The 23,885-nt window shown below is 38.1% G+C and overlaps 2 protein-coding genes across 6 annotated transcripts in view; one reads left to right on the forward strand and one right to left on the reverse strand.

The window, feature by feature from the left end:
• Window positions 1-865, reverse strand: part of SDK1 (sidekick cell adhesion molecule 1) — a 422,401-nt gene extending 421,536 nt beyond the window's left edge. For all 3 annotated transcript variants that reach the window (XM_033000330.2, XM_033000329.2, XM_033000328.2), the window contains exon 1: window positions 129-865. In XM_033000330.2, the coding sequence (XP_032856221.1) occupies window positions 129-600 (472 nt within the window). In that variant the 5' untranslated portion in view covers window positions 601-865. The remainder of the gene's footprint in view (window positions 1-128) is intronic.
• Window positions 866-2,705: 1,840 nt separating this feature from the next.
• The window catches only part of CARD11 (caspase recruitment domain family member 11), a 116,445-nt gene continuing 95,265 nt past the window's right edge, over window positions 2,706-23,885 (forward strand). For 2 of the 3 annotated variants that reach the window (XM_042798794.1, XM_042798795.1), the window contains exon 1: window positions 2,706-2,797. The gene's annotated coding sequence lies outside the window, so the exon portion shown is untranslated. The remainder of the gene's footprint in view (window positions 2,798-23,885) is intronic. The other variant, XM_042798796.1, reaches the window with a different exon arrangement.

Here is a 23,885-nt window from a genome sequence, read left to right on the forward strand (position 1 = left end):
AGTGTGAATTCTGCAGTTTACCTCTGATAAGGATAAAGTAAAAGGGTTTCTCTGTACCCGAGCGAGATTCCCATCCTCTTAGAAGGCAGATGCAGCATTTCTATAAACAAAAATGTCTCTAGCCCTACCTTGTGCCAGTGCTTGCAACATGTGGAGCTGAAGCAACAGAAACGCCCACCATCCCCGACAGAAGATGAAACAGAAGTTTAACTTTATCATCATTCCGCCTCGCCAGCTATTCCTTCGGGCAATAATTTCGCGATCCACCTTTCTTTCAACCGTTATTGCCTCACTGATCCCCATCCGATCCGAGTGCCTGCCAGTCCTGACAGCGCTTTGGTCATTGCTCATTCCGCACCCCGAGGCCGGGCTCTCTGTGGTGGGTTGGGACCATCGCCCGCTGCCTTTACCCCGGAGTTTGGGGGGAACTGCAGCCCCCACTTGCCAGCCACGGCGGACTCTTTGATTTGTGCTCACTTTGCCCGCAACCCGAAAGCAGCACTCCCTGTGCCTCCCGGTATGATAATCGCCACCTAAGTCAATGTTTCTTGTGGAGGTATTGATTGCACCAAAACAACCAGTCAGAAATGTGAAACACATGTTTCTCTGCACTGTCACATCCAATGCCTTCAACAGAGGGGGAGTAAGTTTATTGGCGTCAGTATTTCAGTAAATCCGAATCCTTCAGCACATCGCTAACAAAAACAGAGAAAGACTGATCCATCTTAGCCACCAGCAGACAATCCAAAGAGTACCTTTCATACTGCAACAATGATGGAAACTGTTACCCCCGTGATTTTTATGAATCGTGGTGAGTTTTCCGGCATGTGTCCCATTCTCCTTTACCTTGCGATAGAAGTGTTAAATTCTCTTAGAAGGGAAAAAAAAAAAAAAAAAAAAAAAAAAAAAAAAAAAAAAAAAAAAGCGCCAAGGGAAAAAAAAAAAAAACTAATTGAAAGTATCTCGCTATTCCTTGCGCTAAGGATTTATTTCAGACAATTTCAAGATTAGCCATGCAGACAGGGTAGTCTCCAGATATCCCTGCAAAACTCTGCATAGTTTATATTAATCCGATTTTCCTTTGGATACAAATCTCTACCGTCAATAGAAGGATTTGAAGGGTCCTCGAGCAGGTAAATTGAGCAGCTCCGGCTGTGATTCCAGCTCGCTGTGCAGTCAGTCAGCCACAGGCCAGTGGCGATGTCACTTGAACTCTCACGTTCAGCCGGAGGTAGGGAAAACCTCAGTTGATCCTATCTCCCTCCTCCTCGAAGATTGGTGCTGATCTCTCTCTTGCAGGGAGACCACGACAAAAATCACCTCTAACACGTAAAGCGCTTTTCTTCTGGCCGGCTATGGACGCAGCAACGAAACAAACGCTCAGCTGGAGAGTGTCCGGGTCGGGGGGGAGGGAAAATCTCCCGAAACAAACAGCAACAAGGTGAAATCCTTCCAGCTTTGCTTAGATGGACTCCTGCTTTCCTTGTTTATGCAGCCCAGGGATCCTGAGTCCTCCTCTGAGCGTCTCTCCCTTACAGAAGCTGTAAACACAAGAGGGAAAGCGCTATCACAACAGCAGCAGCGGCGGCAATAAAACCGTACCGAAAAAAAAAAAAAAAAAAAAAAAGTGCTGAAGGTTTTACATTTAAACAATGCATCGGGTATTGTTTCAGTCCCGCCTTCCGTAAAGGGAAAAGTTTCGTGGGAGATTCCCTCCCCCCCTTATTAAAGAGTACGAGTAGTTACGAAAGTAGTACACCCAGGATAAACGCAAGTTAAAAACAAAGCACCTAAGCGCGAAGTTGAGCAAACAAAAATCTTGTCAGCTCTTCTCCCCCACCCCCCGCCCCCGAAAGACAGCCTGAACTTTTCTCGCCTCTTTCAGCACAAGCGCGGTTTTAACCCTCCCCTGGCAGCAGGCTCGCAGCTCCCCCGCCATCCCTCCCGGGCGCCCACCGCGCCGTCCTCGCTCCCTTCTCACCTCCCTCAAAACCGGCAGCCCCGCTCCCCGCCCCGGTCGCCGCGCCTGCTGCCTCACTCCCCCCCCCCCCCCCCCCCCCCCCCCCCGCCATCTCCCTTCCCGTCTCTCTCCATAGCCCGCTGCCCCCCCGCGCCTCATCCCACCTTCCCCTGACCTACACCTCAGCGGGGCTGTGTCTGGGGGGGGGAACATTCCCCATGTAGCTGAGGAGGGAGATACTTGAGGGGGGGGGGGGGTGGATGGTGTTGTGTGCATGGAACTGTCAGGACTGGGCTGTGGGGGGGACGGGATTTCGGCACAGGTTTGCCCGCCGGCTCCACCACAGACGCGGGGGAAGGAGCCGCCGCCTCCCCCCCCCCCCCCCCCTCCCCTCCCCTCCCCGCCGCCAGCGCGGGACCTGCCCGCGGCCGCCCCCAACGCCCGAGCGCTCCCGCTCCTCCCCCCCCTCCGCCCCCGCGGGCAGCACCACCTTCAGCCAGGCCGCTGATTGGGCGGCTGGCGCGCGCTCGCGCAGAGGCGGGAGGGGGATGTTGCCCCTGTTGTCCCCGCGCTGGCTAACGGCTGCGCGCGTGCCCCTCCCTCCGGGTGGGGGGGTGTGTGTGTGTGTGTGTGTCCCACGGCCGCGCGCTCGTTAACGGCCGCGCGCTCGTGCGCCTGGCGGCACGTCCTCCCGCGTCCCCGCGCTCGCGGCGCCCCCTAGGCCTGGGAAAGGCTGCGGCGGGCGGGGGCCAGGCCGGGCACGCCCGGGGTGCGGCTGCCTCGGCTTGTGCGTTCCCGGCAGCTATTCTTTTAGTCAGCGAACGAGGGAAATAGCAGGTATGTGACCAAGCCAGAGAGCCTGGAGGCGCAGATTAACGCGCGCACACACACACCGCACCCCCCACCCCCCCCCCCCCCCCCCCCCCCCCGCCTCTTCCTGCTCTTTGTATTGCGTTTAATTCAGCCGGCGAGGTTGGCAGTACAGCAAAGTTTCTGAGCTCGGTTTGGTTTTATTCAATGAGTTTAGCAAATGTTTGAGGTGAAGATTGGCAGCCAGCTTCTGCTTTTTTTTTTTTTCCTTTTTGACAATCTGTCTCTTATGATAGAGTCATGCAGGCAAATACAGTAAATTATCACATCAAATACAAGGTCATTTTCTCATTTTACTAACAGCTGGCGTTATGGGTTTCTGACTGCGGTATATTATTCAAGAAAGCACCTTTTTCTTGTGCCTTTGTTATTTTATAGTATTAAAAAAGGTAAAGTTTCTTCACTGTCTCCACACCACACCAGTACAGGTGAACATCATTTACTAGTTCCATGGCAATGTCTACCCTGTGCCCATAACACATGTTCCACAGTTGCACCCTCTCCTATCCAAGCTATGAAATCCCTGCAAACTACTGGTCAGTTTTTCCTCTTGACACTCCCTTTGTTCCTCAGAGACCAATAAAGTTCCTCTTTTCAACCAGATTCTCACCTACACTGGTGCCTGATTCTTCCAGTATCAGGTTATTAAGGTTTGTGACACTCATTTTCTTCCCTTGCTTCTTCCCTGGGTGTGAAAGCTTGTTGCTCCTGTGCTCAGGACGTTGCTGTACTTAAATTCTTCTCGTGTTCTGTCACCTTTTCCTGGTAACTAAAAGATCTGAGCTGTACTTCAACAGACGTCTCTTCCTTGTGGTCAATAGAGTGTAAATAGCAATTCTGTTGAATCTTTCACGTCACATTTTCCTTTTTTTGTGTGTAGACCACATGAATAATTATCTACAGATATCAGAACCCAGTGCTTCTGATTTTCCCTTCAATATGTCCGTTTTGAGAACAATGCAAAGTGAACCTAGATTGTTTTCAGATGTGTTGAGAACTGACCTCAAGGAAGTAACAATCAGTTTGTAACTCCCATTGCACCATTAATAGTACTTAATTTATTGCAGCATGAAGAAACTTTTTATTTAACTAGTAATTTTGGGTGGGACTGATTTACCTTAACTGGAAATGGAAAGTATATTTAATTGTGTGTTTGATGGTTGTTTTTTTTTTTTAACTACTGTTAATAAAGGAGCATAGAGATGCTGATGGGCGGTTTAAAATTTCAAATTCAGTTTGTTCACTAAGAAAGTACTCGGTGCTTCCTTGTAAATTCTGAGGGAGGCTATTTGTTATGTTGCTATTGTCTAAAGTGTGCTGAAACAGCCATTGTCAAACTGTTAAGTTTTAAAACAAAGATGATACAGAAGACAAATACTAATTCTTGTTACTTTGTTTAAATTTAGTGAAAGCTTGTTTCTTCTTGGAATCAATATATTTTCCTTGTAGCATTAACCTGTTTCATCATTCAGACCTTGCGTTTTAAAAAATATTTAAATATGGTAGTGTCTTTTATAGTTGCCAACTCCACATCTTGGGTGAAATGTTTTCAGTTTCTTACTTCCTTATTTTTAACAAGTACCATGTCTCTTTGACATGTTACAGAGGATAACATTTGTGGGTTTTTTTGTTGTTTGTTTGTTTTTCTATTTGTATTCATTGCAATAACTGCACTTAACAGTGTTCAAACCAGAAAAAAATGATCTGAAGTCTCGTTATCTAGAGTAGGAAAAGCATTTCACCATTTTACTACCTTTGTTCTGTACCTGCTTCTTCACCCTCCTGCATGCGTGCAACTAGTGAGGAGCTAAACTTTCAAATACGCAGCAGGAAGACTAGTAGAAGAGCTGTCCCACCTGAAAAAGCAGAAACAACAAATCTGATGCTCATAAAGACAGAGAAAAGGAGGGGATGTTTTTTTCATGAATTTTAAAAGTAAGTAAGATAAAAGAAGCAGCAATGTAGTTTAATTTCAAGGTGTAGAAAATGAGGTAAAAGAGTTTTTTTTTTTTTTCCCAAGGACTGTTGTGTTCTGCAAAGAGGTGTGAATGGGATAGGTCTTTTAAGCACTGCAGACTTTGTATAATTAGTACAGAATGGTGGGACACTTTATTTACATAAGTGTGAGACAATGAGACAAAAGAGAGAGTAATAGAAGTGTCCACTACTCAAGACAGGCCACTTAATGAAAGGCAGCATTCTAGCCAAGAATATGGAATTATGGAACTACTTCCAGAGGAAAATTTCACCAATGTTGTACAATCTTACTTCACAGTTTCCTTTTACAAGGCTTTCTATTTTCTAGAGTGTAGCTTATTGACTCTTTCTAGCATTTGAACTTAGCAAAACTCCTTTAGAGGGACCATTCTCTTCTACAAATAGTTTTATATGCTTTTTTTTGAGAGATGCAGCAGGTTGTTTTGATCTAGTGTATCTTCTGGTGCAGTCTCTGGTTCGTGCAGCCATTGGGAGTAGTACCCAGCTGGGGTGTAGATTATACCAAATATGAAATTTTTTCAACCAGATAATTGTTACAGTTTGCTTGCCTGTTTTAGTTCTGTGAGCTAAGTAATTATCTTGCATTCATTCTTGTACCACAAAAAAAAAAAAAAAAGAAATAAAATCACCGATTTATTTTTATTATGTGGTATTTTCCACCAGTGCACTTTCTTGGATGATGACTTAGTCTACCTGAAAAATTTAACTGGTAAAGGAAAAGCCCTTACCAAAAACTTTGGAAATTAAATGGAGAGAGGTATGAACACTTTAACAGGCAAAATCATAATATACTATTGCAACCTAAAAGTTAATATTCTAGTAAGTACTTCATCATAAGTAATGTAGAACAATTAATATTTCTAATTCCTTGAACAGAAGGGTTTCCTGTAGAAGGTATAGAATGTGTAGGTACCCTGAAAACACTGTCTTGTGGTTTGTTCCTACACTTCCATTTTCTTTCACTCAAAAACTTAAAGTGCAAAGCTCAGGGCAAGCGATTGCATTGAATACCACATGGTTGTCCCAGAAGATTTTTATATTGCTTTTCCTTTTCTCCCAAGAGGGACAGAGCTTTAGAAAACAATGAGTATGTGAATAGAAAGTAACTTACTCTCAAATGGGATTGTTTTTCAGCATACTAAATCAACCTGAATGCAGTAAAGTGTTGGGAGTGGGCTAAAATCTTCCTTAACAAGGGTATATTCCCAAGGGTGGCTAGCCAGCTGCTTTGCTTTTATGGTGTAAATATGCTTCTACATCAATAATAAACATTGAAAGAGAAGAAAAAAACTATCACATTACATAGCTGGAAGTCTCAAGGGAAACGTTAAACAATGACTTCACCATACTTCTGGAAGTATCTTCTGCAGTGAACACTGTTGCAAGAACAAGAATAACTCCCATTAAATTTTACTATGCTTAAATAACTTAATATGGTGTCAGTTATAAAGCACCAAAACAAACAGAATGACAGATTTTTGTTTTCTCCATGTGGTTTGAATTTCCATAAAAGAAATTAGAGTTAGATTTATATACCTCTTAGGTCTGATTTTAAATACAGAAATGCTTGCAAATTCAGAGTTAAATTCTTTCCCTTGCTGCTTAATATGATTGTGCTTAGGAGTCCAGGAACAGACAAGGTACAGTTCTAAAGCGCAGCGGTGAAAGTTGAGGGCAGAATGAATAGATTGAACTCTATGTTTCATGGCTTTTATGAGTCTAACAGCTATCCTGATAGAGCTGTAGCACAGCTGTGTTTATGTTCAAATACAGTTAAGCTGATATGGACAATGTCTTTATAGTCAGGGGAAGGGGCTAGTGTAGTTTCTGAATTATCCCATCTCCTGTATTATCCCAATGTAACAATAGCCTTTCCTATTTAGCAGAAGGAATTCACAATGACCTAGCCACGTTGCCCTGCTGAGTTTTATGGAGTTAGCGAAGTAACATAAAGGATCAAGACAACAGGTTCTGCGTTTTTGAAATGTAGGCATTTGAAAACATTCTTAGAGCCTCCCAGAGGAAGACTACGGGGGCTGTAATGATTCTATTCCAGACAAGTTTGGCTAGAATGTAGAGAGAGATCTTATTTTAAGAAGTCTGCATCTTCAAACACCAGCGGGTCTGGCTATCTAGCCATGGCTTGCAGTGGTTGCCCTTTCATGAGTCGGATGACGCCCCAGGCATAAGTGACCTGAGCACTTTGAGGAATGTCTGAAATTGCCCATAAATACCAGGGAGGACTTTGGACAAAGGGAAAATCTTTTGGTTGTATCTATCTTTTATACTTAGGAGTGCCATCTTGGTAACTTTCTTAACTTTCTAGTTGATCAGGAAAAAAAGTAAATAAAGCAGAACCAGAAACCATAAGTACAAAAGAAATTACTAAATTGCAACTGATTAGTACTGAAATGCATTAAGACGTCAATTTGCATTTGATCACACTAGGTAGAAGATTTTCAGAGAATACCATCAGACTATAGGGAGTGTGGTTTTGGATACCTTTTTATTTTTTTTTTCCCCTCATTTTTTTTCTTCTTCAGAATGGAACCAAAATCCATCCACAACATTAAAAGGTACTGCTTCTTCAGGACACATTTCAGGTAGAACGTGAAGTGTTAAGCACTTTGAAATTAGATTACATTTCATGGTGTTTTCTATTTTTCAAAACAGTAACTGATATTTTAACAAAAAAACCACCACAACAACAACAACAACAAACAAAACAAAACAATAACAGCAAACCAAAAAAAAAAACAAAACCAAAAACAAAAACACAAAACAAAACAAAAACCCCCCAACCAAAAAAAAAAAAAAAAAGGCAAAAAAATTAAGTCATGGTATACTATGCAAGATTCAGCGTGATTTCTGTTGATTACAGTTTTCTCAATTTCCTGGTCTTCTTGTACTAAGATGCTATAATATGACCATGGTTTCACCCAGAGAGGATGCTAGTGAACTGATTATTGTCTCCCATATGCTTACTCACAAAGATGTTATGAAGACTTAAACACCATTCTTACAGTCCCTGAACAGTGTTGTAGAAGTCTGTTTTTATCAAGTGCATGGGTTATTTGGAGATGCAATATAAACACCTTGTCTTAAATAAGCAGACATCTGTTGAACATTTTGTGATGGGATTACATTACTGTGAAGAACAGTGTTAAATGTATACATGGAGATCATACCCCAAAAATAGCATATTCTTGAGATACTTTAATTAATTGAGAAATGCAAAGTAATAGATGTGATGTGTGATGAGTTAGTTCATTATTACAATCTTGCATTTTTCTGGATTGATCGACAGGATTCTAATGAAATAACCTTAAAAGAAAAATCCCATTTGTTGCAGTGTGATAAACAGATAACTAGGAGGAGGATAAGAACAATTACCACAAGTGCTCCAGCAATCACTCTTACTAAAGGGGATATAACTGAACATTTCAGTCGTGTTACTGCTTTCACAGTCTAAAATTTGCCCATCATATAAAATAAATGGGTCAGGAAATTAGAAAGTAAGCTTTAAAGAGTGCATTGAAGGTATTTACAGTGATTGTAGCATTGGCCACCTTAGTTGTAAATTATTTTTTTTTTCCATATGATATGGAAAGGTATTGATTAGTACTGTTTTAAAGTAAGATTCAAATCCAGAGGGAGCTGTCAGTATGGCGACTTCAGCAGAGAGTTTTCTGCCATAATGAAACCATTGCTTGTCTTTTAATGACATTTTGGCTTTTAATCTTTTAGGCCTGCACACTTGTGTATCCAGAAATTTTCCAGATTTATTGATGACTGAAGTTGAGACATCAGGCTTAGTTCCCATAAGTCTGGTTTGCAGAAATTGAAAATGGACCAGACTGTATCAGTTCGGGAGATTAAGAGGATTAACGTGAGTGAGCCAGTGTGCCAGCTGTTTTTTACAAGTACTGCTATTTTGGCATAAAGTTAAAGTTGTTCCAAACATTTTTCCCTGATTATTTGGTGCAGAGGATCTTCACCAGCAGGTTCTTATCTTTAGCAGCTAAAATAATTTGTCACCACTGTTCTCCTTGGCTGCATCCTTGTGTATGTCAACTCACCCCTTCTCTTGACTGACTGTAATTCAACTGGCATCTAATCAGTGTTTTGCTGCTTTTCAAGACTGATTGTTCTCAGTGCTGTGATTCTTTCTTTCCTTATAGAATCATAGAATGGGTTGGGTTGGAAGGGACCTTAATGATCATCCAGTTCCAACCCCCCTGCCCCGGGCAGGGCCCCCTTCCCCCAGCCCAGGGTGCTCCCAGCCCCATCCAACCTGGCCTTGAACCCTTCCAGGGAGGGGGCAGCCACAGCTGCTCTGGGCACCCTGGGCCAGCGCCTCACCCCCCGCACAGGGAAGAATTTTTTCCTTACATCTAATCTAAATCTGACCTCTTTCAGTTTAAATCCGTCACCCCTTGTCCTATCCCCACCCACCTGGTCAAGAGTCCCTCCCCACCTCTCCTGTCCCCCCTTTAAGCCCTGGGAGGCCGCTCGAAGGTCTCCCCGGAGCCTTCTCTTCTCCAGGCTGAACCCCCCAACTCTCTCAGCCCGGCCTCCCAGGGGAGCTGCTCCAGCCCCCTGAGCATCTCTGTGGCTTCCCCTGGACCCGCTCAAGCAGGTCGATGTCCTTCTGCTGTTGGGGGCTCCAGAGCTGGACCCAGCACTGCAGGGGGTCTCATGAGAGTGGAGTAGAGGGGGAGAATCCCTTCCCTTGACCTGCTGGCCACACTTCTCTTGATACAGCCCAGGGAATGATTGGCTTTCTGGGCTGCAAATGCACACTGCCTGGTCATGTTGAGCTTCTTGTCAACCTGGGGCTTATTTTTTTTTTAATTTTTAAGATGATCAAAAGCAATTATATTATATCTTTAAATCTGTTCAAGATAGGGCAAGGGTCCAGATTAACACTGAAGAGCTTTCTTTTCCACAGGTTTCTTATCATGATTATACTAACAGAAATTAATTTTGTAGAAATCCAGGCTATGGACACAGACAGTACATTTTACCATTCTCATAGCTTTAGATCAAGGTTATTATTGCTGTTCTGTGCTCAAAAGGGAAGAATGCTTACTAATTACAGAAATTTTATCTTAATTTCCATAGCAATTAAATGTTATTTTAAAAGGCTAATCTGAAATATTTTCTAAGTGATCCACTTGGGTGACACCCTTGCACCATTTTTAGGAAAGCTGTGAAAATGTATTTAAATGTCTACTAAGGTCTCTTTACTTGTTTCAGATTCAGAAACTCACTTTTGAGTAGTAAACACAATATGCAATGCATATTCCTTGAAAAAAACACCCACACCAAAGGAATTCACACCAGTGGTAAATTTAAACAGCTGAAGAATACTACTATAGCTTTGCCTGCAGTAGCTGAAGTAAAGGAGAACTATTGGAGTAAAATTAAATTTTAAAATATTTATTAAAAAAATATATGTTTTAAAGAAAGTAGCAAAGCTTTGTGGTTGTTTACATAGAAATCACTGATTTTTTTTAACTACGCTGTAATGCATCTATGCAGTAATTTAGAATGCTCATACTTAAAACAGATGCCAGCATTATTCTTCAGAGACTACTCAGAACAGAGTGAGTGCAAGACAGATGGATGCAGGAAAATCAATAGTTCATAGAACTACATCAGATGCATGCAATTCACATAGGTCAAGTTTGATGAAACCTAAGTTTCATGAATCAACACTTTTGATGTAAATAATTCACAGTAATGGAAGAAAAACTACTATGCTTTATGTGGGATGAATGTAAATATGCTTTTAAAATAATTGTTAGTGAGTTATAACATGATCTAACTCTTGTAGTTGGTTTATACTTACAAATGATTCTACTAATACAGGCATTTAGGACAGCAAAAGATTGGAGATTTTTCTTTTAGTAATAAGTTTAACAGGATATGGAAAACTTAATGAAATTTAAACTGAGTGACAGTTGCAGTACAATAATGCTACCGTTTTTTGGCTTTTTCAATGAGTATATTGTAAAAAACTCTGTAAATCTTCACATTAATATTTAAAAATGATCTCATTCCTGACTTTGTATGCATATCATCAGTTTTTAAGTATTCCAAGATGACTATAACATGACCTTCCTTGGGGAGCAGCTCCACAATGCTCTCATAGGTACAAGAGGAAAATGTAAGTACAAACTACAAGGTGAGATGACATGCTATATAAAGCACTCAGTAATCAGGACAGGACTCCTGTTGCCGTAACAGTGAAATATAAAGTAAGGCTCAGCCAAGTCTGGATTGCTACAAAGAAATAGAACTTAATTCTGATGTAGCATACTAGTTGAACTGATGCAACTCTACACATTTGGGTGTCATTACTTCTCGTTTATACTGTTAAGGTGAAAAAAACCATGGATATTCATGTTATTTTTTTCCTGTAACTATAATAGATTCCAGATCAGATGCTATGTAAGATTAAAATTAGGGCTACTTTGTTTTGCTGAGAATGTATATCATTGCTTTTCATTACAATCTTATACAGGAGCTTTTAAAGTCCCCTCACAGGGACAAAAATTAAGTACATAAGGGTAAAACTTCAATACTGAGTTGTAACTTGGGTTCATTCACTCACAACTGAACTAAATTATGAAGTTTATAACCTTAAAAACTTACAAAAGCCTAAATATTAATAACTAGGGCTAAACAAATTGAAGGAAAGCAGTGCATATGTTACCCCTTATGGACACAACTCTGGTGTATTTTTCTTGTATGTTTGGAAAGAAATAACGATGTATTTCTTTAAATCAAAATTAATACTTTATAAAAGTCACAAGGAAGAATGCAAAATACCTTTATGATTCTTATAATGCTTTCTAATACTAGACTAGAATACAATAAAATGCCTGGATACAGCAGGGATTCTTAAAAGAATTGGCTAAATTCTGTGAACTATCAATGTCTTTTTAATGAATCATGAGCCGCCATTAAAAGCTCCAGAAGAGTGGAAAGAAAACCCAATGTTGTGTAAGTATTTTAAGGTTAAACATGATGCTACAAGTAATCCCAGAGATGTTAATTGAAGATGAGTACTCGTGCACTGAAAGGCTGGTTAAGATGGAAACAGTAGAAACAAAATTAACAATCAGTTAATCAGTGCTGATTATCTATTTTCCATAGAAATCATATCCTTGAACAAGCATGCTGGTGCTCTTGATGAGATTGCAAGGTTGACAGATAATCTCCCATTGTTTGATTTGATGTACTTTGACTTCAGCACTGTCATCTGGCTATAATGTCTTGATGATTATGATTTTTAAAAAAGTGTGTTATCTGATGTTCAAACTTTTAAATTAGAATGACAAACTGAAATAGACTTCAGAAAAATCACCATCTGGTTGAAAGGTGTGTGAAAGATGTGTGTGTATCAGGGAACTTTGTCAGATGCATTTTTTGGCCTGATGTTATTCAGAATCTTTCCTGGAGAATTATATTCCTATAAATCTTTAGTCTGCCAGGAAAAACATATTTGGGGGAAAAAAAACAAAACAAAACAAAACAAAAAACACAAACAAACAAACAAAAAAAACCCAAACAAACAAAAAAACAAACAAGAAAGCCCACAGTTGAAAAGTGATGCTAAATTATTTCAGACTACAAATAAGAGTAGGAGTTGTCAACAGGGAATTTGCATCTATATGGTGATACTTAGAAAAAGTCCAGCTGAGGCAACTCAAAGTGTGAAATTAGAGAACGTAAGTTGGAGAATGATAAATCCCTCTGTGGATGCCATCATTCCTGAGTAATGTGAACTCTAGTATGCTGGAGTTGAGAATTTCAGGGATTTTAACATCTGAAATAAAATAATCTACTTTGAGTTTGACCTCTTTAATTTATTGCTAGTGTTAACCAGCTTAGCTTTCCTGATCTACCCATTTACACTATTCCAGTTGGTAACTGGTCTTCAAATACTTTAACTAGAAGTACAATGGCTTCCCTGTCTGTAGAAGACGTTGCTTATTTAGAAAATAATCTGTAAATAGAATATTTGCTAGTCCTAATGATATATTTCTTAATGTTCGGTGTTGTTTGCCAATAAAAATAATAGTTGTGTCAATATTCTAACTCAAAAAAACAGAAATGTTTGTGTACATTTTTTTAGCTTTAAAAGTTAGTGAGCTCTTGCAATCTATACCAACATTGCTTTATCAAACCTTAGAGAAACTGTTACCTTACAAGCTGGAGTAAAATTCTGACCTTATCAATGGGAGTTTAGTCATTAGTTTCAGGGAGAAGAGAGGAAAGGAAGTTGCTGTTGCACAGTGGTTGATTGTTCTGTTTCACCTGAATCCAGTGATCTTTGCTGATCACAGTAGCACCCAAGGAATTACTTTAATGTGTAACAAAGAAAGAAAACAAAGACACTTAAAGGTTCCAAATTCTGAGAGAATTGTTAAGAGAAAAATGAGATGGTTGCTTTGGGGGCAAGAACAAAATCAGAAAGGAAGGACATTTACAATTAAATCTTAAAAAAAACGCCACAAATTTCCAATTAAATTTATCTGGAAAATGCATTGCAAAAAAAAAAGTTAGTTTGGAGTCTCCATATTTCTCTTATTTGACAAGAGAAACTTTCCTTTGTGGAATTCTTTGAACGATCCCTGTCTCTTGCGTTTTCTTTCTCAACTCTTGACTTCAGCCTTTCAAAAGGAGATTTATACAATGTCTAAGACACTGTACAAACATAGATTAATAAAAAATAAATTGGCCTTGGATGTTGGCAAATCTCAAAACCATATGTTCAGAGTGTTCTTTCATTCGGCCATAATTAATTTTTTACAAAATAAGTAGCTTTAATCATTTGGATACCTGGATAGAGCCTCAATCCTGCTGTGGGTATCTGAAGTCTCAGGGAGATGCAATAGAATCAAGAAAAGCTTTCATAGATGTGGCCTTTCTACTTTCACTATATATATCCATTCTAAATAGTATTGAGATGAATTCTGCCCTTTGACATAATGATATAAATCCAAAATAAGCCTTAGTAGTGGAAGGCCTTAGTATATATATTCAACTTCAGGCAACGGACAAATCCTATATATTACAACAGTAATATATACATGCTTAACTTCCAGCAGAGTAGTATCTCTGCAGGATTTAATTTAAGCGGACACTCCTAGTTTCAATTAATATCACCTAGAGCACAACTTGGTGCTGTGGTTGGAGACACTGTACCTTGCTTACTGGTACTGATTGATCTCCCTAACAAGTTGCATGGGCTTACAGTCACTTAGTGATCATTATTTCAGCAAAAGCTCAGTTAAAGGGATTCTAAAAAATGTTGTCACAGAAGTGATTATAAAAACTCTGAAAAAAGAAAGAACAATACATCTTAAATTGATGCTTAAAATACTGCAGATGTAGAATTTTTTTATTACAAAACATTTGAAATCATTCTATTTTTAGTTACCTTGATACATATTTTTAATATGCATAATTGTGTCCCTAGAAGAACATCAAAAGGGTAAAAAAGCACCCTTGTTTTAGTCGTACTCCTGTGCTCACTAGTTACACTTTGCATTGGCTCCCTGATAAACATTTAAGTGGAGACTAATTCTGAAAAAGAAAAATGAAAGAGAAGTTTTCCTTCTAGCACATTGCAGTATATCGTCTTATGACACAGCTAAGTATAGCTAATTTATTTGGAGCAAAGGGGTTATTAAGATGAAGATTAATGCATGAATAACTCTTATTCCTGGAAGCTTACTGTGATGCATAAACTCACAAAATCTGTTGCATAGGAGGGTTTACAACTGTGCTCATTGTAGCTGTGATTTTTCTATCAGTGCAATAACACTCAATGTACTCTTCCAGAGGCTGTTGCAGAATAAGGGGGGAAGGTGTGGAGTTTGTTTTATCACCACAAACATATATATACATATATACAAGTGTGTGTACTGGAACAAGAATAATTGTACCCAGGGTTCAAGATCATTCATGATTGCAAGAGGAGTTAGTACCATGATTCCATGCTGATAGGAGCAGCATAGAGAAGACACTAAGCACCAAATGGGAGTTGTTTTTATGTCTGTTAACTGTGTTTTATAAATGGCTAGATCATTATGGATTGCTTTTGTTTTGCCTTTCTTTGGAGAACTGCGTATTAGGTAGAAACGGTATTGTGATTTTTGGTAGATCCAGGATCTTGTTGTGAATAACTCCCCTGTTAACTTTCTACCCTCATTTTATGTGTATCATATGTCTAGTGTAATAATTCATAGTAATATATCAGAATGTCCCCCTAGTAAGGTGAGGGGTAATAAACTGTTGTTAGTAGTTCCAAGGTCAAACATAGTTCTTTCTATGAAAATAAAAGATAGCACTGCATTACCTTGTCAAGTTAATACAGTGTGATGGAGCATTTCGGGCAGCACATCCTGAAAGACTGTAAATGTCTAATAGATTTAGGAAAACTGTACCTCAGGGAACATATTAGGAAGAATTCATCAATGGATCAAAACTGTCTTGGAGCCTTACTTATTGGGGACCAGCAGAGTTTTAAATTATTGCTTTCTTAAGCCTCGAGACAAATTGTATTTCTTAGATTAGCTTTACAAGAATGGATCAATAATTTCTATTGGAGAGTTTCGAGGTTTTTGTGTTTGGTTGTGTTTTTGTGGTGTTTTGTTTTTTTTTTTTTTTAACACTGGCATGAGCAATTTCAATAATTTGAACTCTGTAATTAAGTTTTGAGTTTTTTCCCAAATGATTTTCAAATTGCTTAATGTGCTGTTTATAGTCTGTCATTCTTTGCAGATGAAATTGGACATATTTGTGAAGTGTCTTAGCAGTGTGCCTCTAATGACAAAGAACTTTAATTATAAAATATGGGTTTGCAAGTTTTGCATTAATTAGACACAAAATTAACAAAGTGTAAAGCTTGTACACATGTTCACACACATATAGAAGAACATCAGAAAGTTTTCATCCATAGATGTGTCTCAATGTACTTAAACATTTGGAATCAATACTGTTTTAAGAGTAAGAGCAATTAATAACTCTACTGTTTTGTGTGCTTTGAGTTGTTCCTTCTACAGCTGTGAAATCAGTTACTCTATATTTACAATGTGACTGCAGTAGAAGAAACTGGCCTCTATTTATTTTCCATGTACTATTGAATTTAAATTCTCTCATGCAATTTACAGGGATTTCAACTGTTCTAGAAAACTCGATCGAAACAGTTGGTCCAGGATTTTACCCTGTGGACCTTATTCTCCATTTTATTTGCCAACAGAACTTCAATGAATTCGGTGGAGTCTCATCAATATAGAAATAGCGTGATGAAAAGGCAGTTCATGCTCTGTTACTTTCTAAGAAGTCATGCTGCTAAAAGAGAAGATGTAAATATGCACAAGCATGAAGTAACTAAGGAATGTAGCTTCAGATATTTGTAGGCCTCCAAGCTAATAAATTCTATGTGAACTTGTTTTCTGCTTACATGCTTTATAGCTATGTTTTTGTCCCAAATACGCAGAAGGAGTGCCTAGAGGAACTTGTGCAGACCTTCGAAGCTGCAGTTCAGAAGTGTGTTCTTCAAAACTTTCATTTAAGGTGCATGAGGTTTCAACAGTAAGATTTACAAGGCATAAAGTAGTGTTTTTACTTATGTCCAGAAGTAGGCACACTTGATATTGATCAGGATCTTTCTTTTGCTGTCTCCTTTGACAAGGGGCAATTTCAAGCCTCCAAAGGCTGCTTCTTACATTTAAATATTCATCAAATGAAATTCATGAACGTTCCTTGGAGCATAGGTTGGAATTCACACTTCCCAAATTAGTGACAAATTTTGTAACAAAGTTGCAGAATCATGCTCCTTTTTGCCCTCTTTCTCTCTGACATAGTTGAGCCTTTCTTCTAATGTTTTATAGCTTCAACAGCAAAGAAAAATGCCACCCCTAAAAACTGCTGGAACCTTAAAAGCTTTAGATTTCTTCAGGCTAACCCTTCTGTAGATGCTTCACCCATTAGTTTGTGGTGGCATCAGTATCCAGTAGCGTTTGAAATTGAATCCAGGAGTGGACTTTTGAAGTGAATCTACCAGATGTCCATATTTAGCATGTTTTGGTTTGTATTATGGAGTTGTCTTAGTTCGTGTGAACTGGATTTATTTCAGAAAACACTAAACAGAAAGAGATGCTCAAGTGTTCACTTCATTGGATCAGAGAAGAAGTCTGAAGTAAATCCCTGTGAAACGTGTAGATGTTGGGTCCTCAGCACCAGTTGTTTCATTTTGTGGTCTATTCCTGTTACATTTTATTGCCGAATTTTTACAAGATTTCATTCTTTTAAAAGGAAAGCAGGGACATCTGTTCCCTTTTTTAGAAGGAATAGAAGTTAAGCTTGGGAAATATTGTAGGGTATCAATCCTAAATCAAGATAAGCATATTCTGGAATCTGCAATTAGAAGTCTAAAATCTGGAAATAAATTAAATTTAAGACATGCATCTTTCTTTAATATTTTCAACTGGCTAGCTTTGGTGGTTACCTCCTCAACTCATTGGCTATTCAAAATTCCATGTTGAGGGGATTGATTTTCTTCTGTGCATTGTATAAATAGTTAAAGCACCTAGCATTTAGTTACGGATTCTATTCATTTCTGAAAATTAAAGCTTGAGGTGAGCACTGCAATGATGATGACATCATGTAGTTATGGATTCGACTGGTTTCTAAAAATTAAAGCATGAGATGAGCACTGCAATAATGATGATTCTTTTGTGAATGTAGTCTTTAGTTTAGATTTTGTGTTTAATAAGAACCCCTTAATAGCTGTCCATAAGGTAACAATTTGTTATTCTTCAGGTGCACTCTTCCTACTATACAGCTGTCACAGTTAAATACTTATTATGTATGGACACTCAGCTGTATTAACCCTATTATATTTATGCTGTTTAAAATAATGATGGACTATAATACACAACTTAAACATGAAAGATTTAGATGAAGAAGCATATAAATAGGATTAAGTTATTAATTCTGGATTTTTGGAGTAATTGCTATTTACAAAGCACAAACTGGTTTACTGATGACATCATTAGAGATTTGCTTTAATTAAACTCTATATTTCATGTATTTTACTATGACTGCCTCTTACTGTAACTTGATTTGTATAAGGCACTCATTTGTAAACTGGATATTGCTGCAGAATAAGACTTGCTTATATTTTTGATGGCCTATGTGCCACAGAGTAATTAAGAACAAGTTTAAAGTTAAGTATGCATTCAGCAATTCTGTTGAACTGTTGTTTCTTTTATTCCCCTTCATTCAAATTCATGCCTCAAATAGACATACTAAGGATCTGATTCTTGCAATCTTATTGATGTTAAGTAATGCTTAATTGCTAGACTGTCATTTTGACATAGACTATGCTAATCTTATAACAAGAAAAAACAAATGCAGGTTATTTAGCAAGCTGTGTTCAATCCTAGCATTAAAATGTTTTGACAGTATCACACAGAAGAGGAAATAAAGTTTTATATTAGTCTTTATTATCAAATATGAGCCGTGGTTTACAATACATGGAAATGAACGGTTATGACTTTTATATCAAGTATGTATTGATTTTCAGTGTTGAGAAGAATGACTAACCAAAATGAATTTGGAGAAAAATAGCATTTTTTACTGATACCTGCAATTGTCAGATCTCTAATTTTGTAGTTCCCATAACAACATCCAAATGACTGAAAACCCTGTACCCTTGCTGTCCACTGAACCAACAGGATGTGGCAGACTATTGCTCCAATTTCCTTGTTTCTTTGAGAAAAGCAAGTGCTTTGTGAATCTGGCTTCATGTTTTGCTCTAGAAAATAAACTTTACTGCTATTCACTGTCTGTATTTTCCCACCTATAAAACAACAAAACCAAAATACCTTGTGTTGGGAAATTCTTACATGCCATTTACAATTCAGGTGTTTGTTCTCCTTTAAGTGCCCAGAGAAATACAATACAGCTATATATTTGTTACTTCAAAGTTATAGCAACCAAGAAATAAAAATATTCTTTTTGTAAATAACATTTTATTTCCAAGAAAATTGTATCAGTTTAGGCAGAACAGCAGTAGAATCCAGTACATTAAGAGGCTGAGGAGCTATTTCTTTAGAATAATTCTAATCCTTTGGGATGCAAATGAATTAAGAGCATGTAAATGCTTTAAAATAAGGAAATTATATTTTTGTGGCCTGCAACTTATTCTTTGCTGAGTTTGATATTCATTTCTCAAAAACTATTTTTATTCTCCAAATAATAAGGCAGGCAGGTGCATGAAGTAAACCTGAAGCTGTATTTTAAGGTCTGTTTGAACAGAGTGGTTTAGTCCAACAAATTGACAGGACTTATGCTCAGTTGTACTGTCAGCATACTACACAAGTTCATTCTGCCTTGAATTTGTTAAGACATAGACAGGAAAGGGATTTAAAGGTTGGGGAACATTGTTTTGTTTATCCTGCTGGTGATGAAAGTAACCCTCTAAATACCTGATGGCAACCTGCTATTTTAGAGATAAAAAATGCCTGAACTTGCCTGTAAAATAGTGAATAGACTACTTTGCATGTAGCTGTGATCTTTTACTTATTTATTGAAGTTATTTTCATAGAATATTTCTGTTAAACCCGACAGCTTGATTGCACTGGAGTCTTGCCCCAGGGCAGCTATTTAGATGCATCATGGACACAGAATTTCAACACAAAATAATTTTGCTGGAATAAAAAGTCTGTCTATCATGCTGTCCATATTTACTGTCCCGAGTGCACAATTCAACAGTTTTGTAAAGCTGAATAGTATATACTCCAATTCTCTCTCGGAATGTTGTGATGTTAGGAAACTATTGTATTTCTTTGCAGAAGGAGATGGATCTTTATTCCATAGCAAAGCCTTGCCTAGAGCATTATAATTTTTCCCTACCCATGTGTTTAATGTATGTTTCCATATACAAATGACTCTTCGTCCAGACCTCTTCACAACCAGCTTATAGCTATTCCTTGAAAACTGTCGTTATTTTAATCAAGCAGTTTTTGTTACCCCCCCATACAAAACACTAAGCCAGGAAGGAAATAAGTTTGAGAATATATATTGGCATCCTTAAAATACGCACAAACAAATGTACTATTTATGTCAGGAAAATGTAATAGTTATTCCAAACCCAAGAATTACAAACCTAAAAAATTACATCAGTATATTTGGACCTAAATTGATCTATGAGGAATGGAAGCAGAGCTAGAGGACTGAATAATGTCAGCAATGCCATTCAGTGAAACATAAGAATGCCAACAAAGAGGAAAATATGTCTAGAGTTTTGCAGCCTATTTCAGAGTGGTATGCGGCAAGGAAACCTGGCACTGTCACCCTAGTAAAAAATAAAGTTAAGAACCTCTGCATTAAGTACATAATTACAATGAAAATCTGTTTGTAGCACTAGTTTAGATAAACCTGAGTTGTAAGCACATTATTTTTCTTTTTATTTTTTCAAATATACTTTCTTCCACTTAAGGGCATTCCTATAGCATGAAATTGAATGTGGAACAGAGACCCCCAGTACAGCAGGAAAGGCCAGGAAAGCTCTGGAACCAGAAGTAGAGTTGGACCTGAAACGGTCTCTCCCAGTGTTACGTTGCTCCATGTGGTTGTTTTAGCTTAGACTGGCACCAGCTCAGGTACTTCATGTGGTTCATAGCTGTCTCCTGCAGCACTCCATCACTGCCACTGCAGCACGATTGAGACTTTTGATGCCTTAACAATACATGCCCAGGTCTTAACACATTTAGATTTCATTTGGGTTTGATCTGTACTGTTACTAATGCTGAGATTTACAATGTTGGACATTATATTTGAAATTCCTCTCTAAAAGTTTGGAGCTTTACCTGCAATTTAGCATTAGATGTGTGCAGTCTAAGTTACATTTTAATGAGGACCTAAATTTTTAATTGGTTTTAAACAATTTCACCTCAGTAAAAGTAACAAATGGGTTTACTTGCAAGTTTTAGAATTCACCTTTTCTTAGATGTAGCAAGCAGTTGGAATCCTTTTTACAAGTACAAAATACAACTCCATATTAACTATGAAACTGTGACCTGCTTCTCCATAATTAATAGTTATCCACACATTTCTTCCATGCTTTACAAAATACAGACTTCAGCTACATGCCTGCTGTTTTTTTCCCGTGGGCTTCATGCTCCATTCGATGCAGTGGAGTGGTTATGCTTGCTTAGAATATGTCTGGATAGCATAGTACCTTGGTATGCAGACATTCCCATGTAAGCTCTGAATAAGCATTTATGCCTGAACTTAGAAGCAGACAGTTCACAGCAGCCAAGAGCTGTAACTGCATTGGGAAGTCCAATTAGGTTTGACGGTATCACGTTTAATGCATCAGTTGGACTACATGATCACTGTAGGTCCCTTCCAACTGAACTATTCTATTCTCAGTGTGGATTGAGTCTTGCAGACATTGGCTGCTAAAATCAAAGTCTCCAGTGAGCTATACAAGCTCATTTTTCAAAGATTTACAGCAACTAAATTTGGGCAATTTTTCAGAAGAGTGGCAAAAGCCAAATCCCTGAGGTGAGTAATGGGTGCTTGCCAGTATCTCAGTTCCATGTTCTAGTCCATGAGGCTTAATGTTGTTCATTCCATTATTGAGTTAGTTTCCTCTTATATTTTTATAGCAAATTGTACTATATATAAATTGCTCGGTAATCCTTTATTTTTCTTGCTAGATCCTTTAGTTTACTAAAAAGAAAACCCAACCAAACTCACAGCCTAGAAAGAACAACAGAAAAAAATGTTCAAATATAGATCTCTATTCTTAAGGTGTTCTAACTAGAGCCTGTTTGAGAAGTTCATTGAAAAGTCTAGGTGAAGGAATAGCGAGAGTGCACCTGTCTCTTTTAGCTGACATTGGAATAATTAATTTTATGAAAATGACTTCTATTGGAGGTTAATTTATTTTGGCTGACAGTCACATACATTAGTAGACATATCTAATGCTGCAGTCAGTCTGAACTTTATTTAGAATGGTTTATTTATATCTTTGGGTGATTTCATTGCAAAGAGATGGAAGACATTTAGGAGCATCAAGTGTGAACATTTTTTCCCAGTTTAAAAAAAAACACAAACAAAAAACCTCCAGAATTTTGACTGCTTACATGTTTTTGCCTTCTGATGTAAAATGATTTAATTTCTTTTACCAGTGAAGCTTAAGCAGTTCCTTCAGATGACACAATTGAATTCTTTGTACAGTAAGCAAACACCAGGCACCTCTCCTCTAACCATCCAGTGTGTGGCTATAAGGACAAGGAGATATGTTACATAAACTCAGTATATAAAATAGGGTTTGTATGCAACTCAGACAAATTCCCTGTTCTTCTGGCCATAATTTGGTGTTTACAATCGTCTTACTTGTAAATAATTTACTGACAAAAAAATGGCCAAGCACAATAATATAGTATGTATATTTTAAATGGCTCAGATGTGGTAGAGTGGAATGACTCGATACTTTAGAAAGCAGAGAAAACCTGAGAATATTTAGTGGGTTTATATTCTATTTGAGTCTGAAAAATCCAGCTATAGAAAATAATCTACAAGTCCATTTCAGCTGTATTTTTTGGAAAGAGTATATTATGATAGTAATTTCCCAGAAAGTAGTTACTACTTATGCTATGTTCTTTTTTTTTTTTTTTTTTTAATGCATGAGGATGGAGCCTGACATAATTTTTAAGGCTTAATTTTAACCTAGTTTATTCTTGTATTCCCACTGACATCAGCTAATCAAGGAGACAAAACTGATGGATTCTGTATTTGTATACTTAAGGCAATGCTTGGCTTCCTAAGTTTGAGTGAAAAGCAGGTTGGTGGTATTTATGGAGAGAGAGAATATGTTTATAAACATACTTATAAACTTACAGAAATTGATAAGTTGCCTGTTTTGACCATGTTGTCCAGTTTTCTCATGCACTGAAATTGTCTTGATAGTCTGATGTCCTTCCCAGAATAAGTAGTCTTATGGTATTTGATTAGATTTAGGAATTCTGTAAATAGGAAAACAATGATTCTTCCCACCCTAATATATGAGTGACATACACTATATCCTTCATTTTCATAACACTTTTCTGTGGCTAGGGTCCAACTGTTGGATGGAATTTATTAATTTTAGTGACATCAAGCTGTTAAAGTGTCAGTGTTACAAAGTCAAATAATCTCTGTATGCAAGCTGGATTGAATGATGTTTCCATTGTTTCTGCATCCTCAGAAAGGCATTTTGGGGGAAAAAAATTAAATCATTAAAGAGGAAGCAAGAGAAAGAGAATTATTAGAAAGTGTTGTAATCATCAGAGATTTTAATGAATCTTTTCCACATAGTTAGAGAGTAATGGAGGGACTTTAGTACTAACAGACACAGGGACCGTAAGTGCAGAATAGCTCCCTAAATTGAGGAAAACCTAAACCTAGGCCATTCCAGTTAGAATCTCAGAATTTATATTGAGGCCAACTCCCTTTTATAGTCTTGGATGAACATTGACAGAGAAATGCTTGATCAATTATCTTTGAGCTATATTATTAAGCACATATTGAAGAATGTTGTGTTCCTCCAGTCTGTGCCCTCTGTTCATACAAACTACAGAAGAATCCATCAGGAGGCTGGCTAACAGCCAGTCTACATGAAAACAGCTGGCATCAGATTAGAATGGAAGCAGTGGGTTTTGACTTGTTTCTGCATCGGCCTGGAAGAAAATAAAAATGTTACTTCACTCAAAACCAAAAATATGGCTGTGAAGTAAAGAGAGAAGCAATGTCAAGTGTTCAAAGAGCGTCTGGATGATGCTCTTAGTCATATGGCTTAGTTTTAAGTGGTCCTACAAGGAGCAGGGAGTTGATCTCTATGAGCCTTATGGGTCCCTTCCAACTTGAAATATTCTGTGATTGCTTTAGACAAAGATGAAGGACCTTTACTGTATGTTGATGAACCTGTGAAACATGGCAAGTTGTGTCATTGACATAAGGTAGAAGTAGGACTTCTATGTTA

The sequence above is a fragment of the Tyto alba genome, unplaced genomic scaffold, assembly GCF_018691265.1.
Source record: "Tyto alba isolate M040663 unplaced genomic scaffold, T.alba_DEE_v4.0 Super-Scaffold_28, whole genome shotgun sequence".
Taxonomy (NCBI): Eukaryota; Metazoa; Chordata; class Aves; order Strigiformes; family Tytonidae; genus Tyto; species Tyto alba.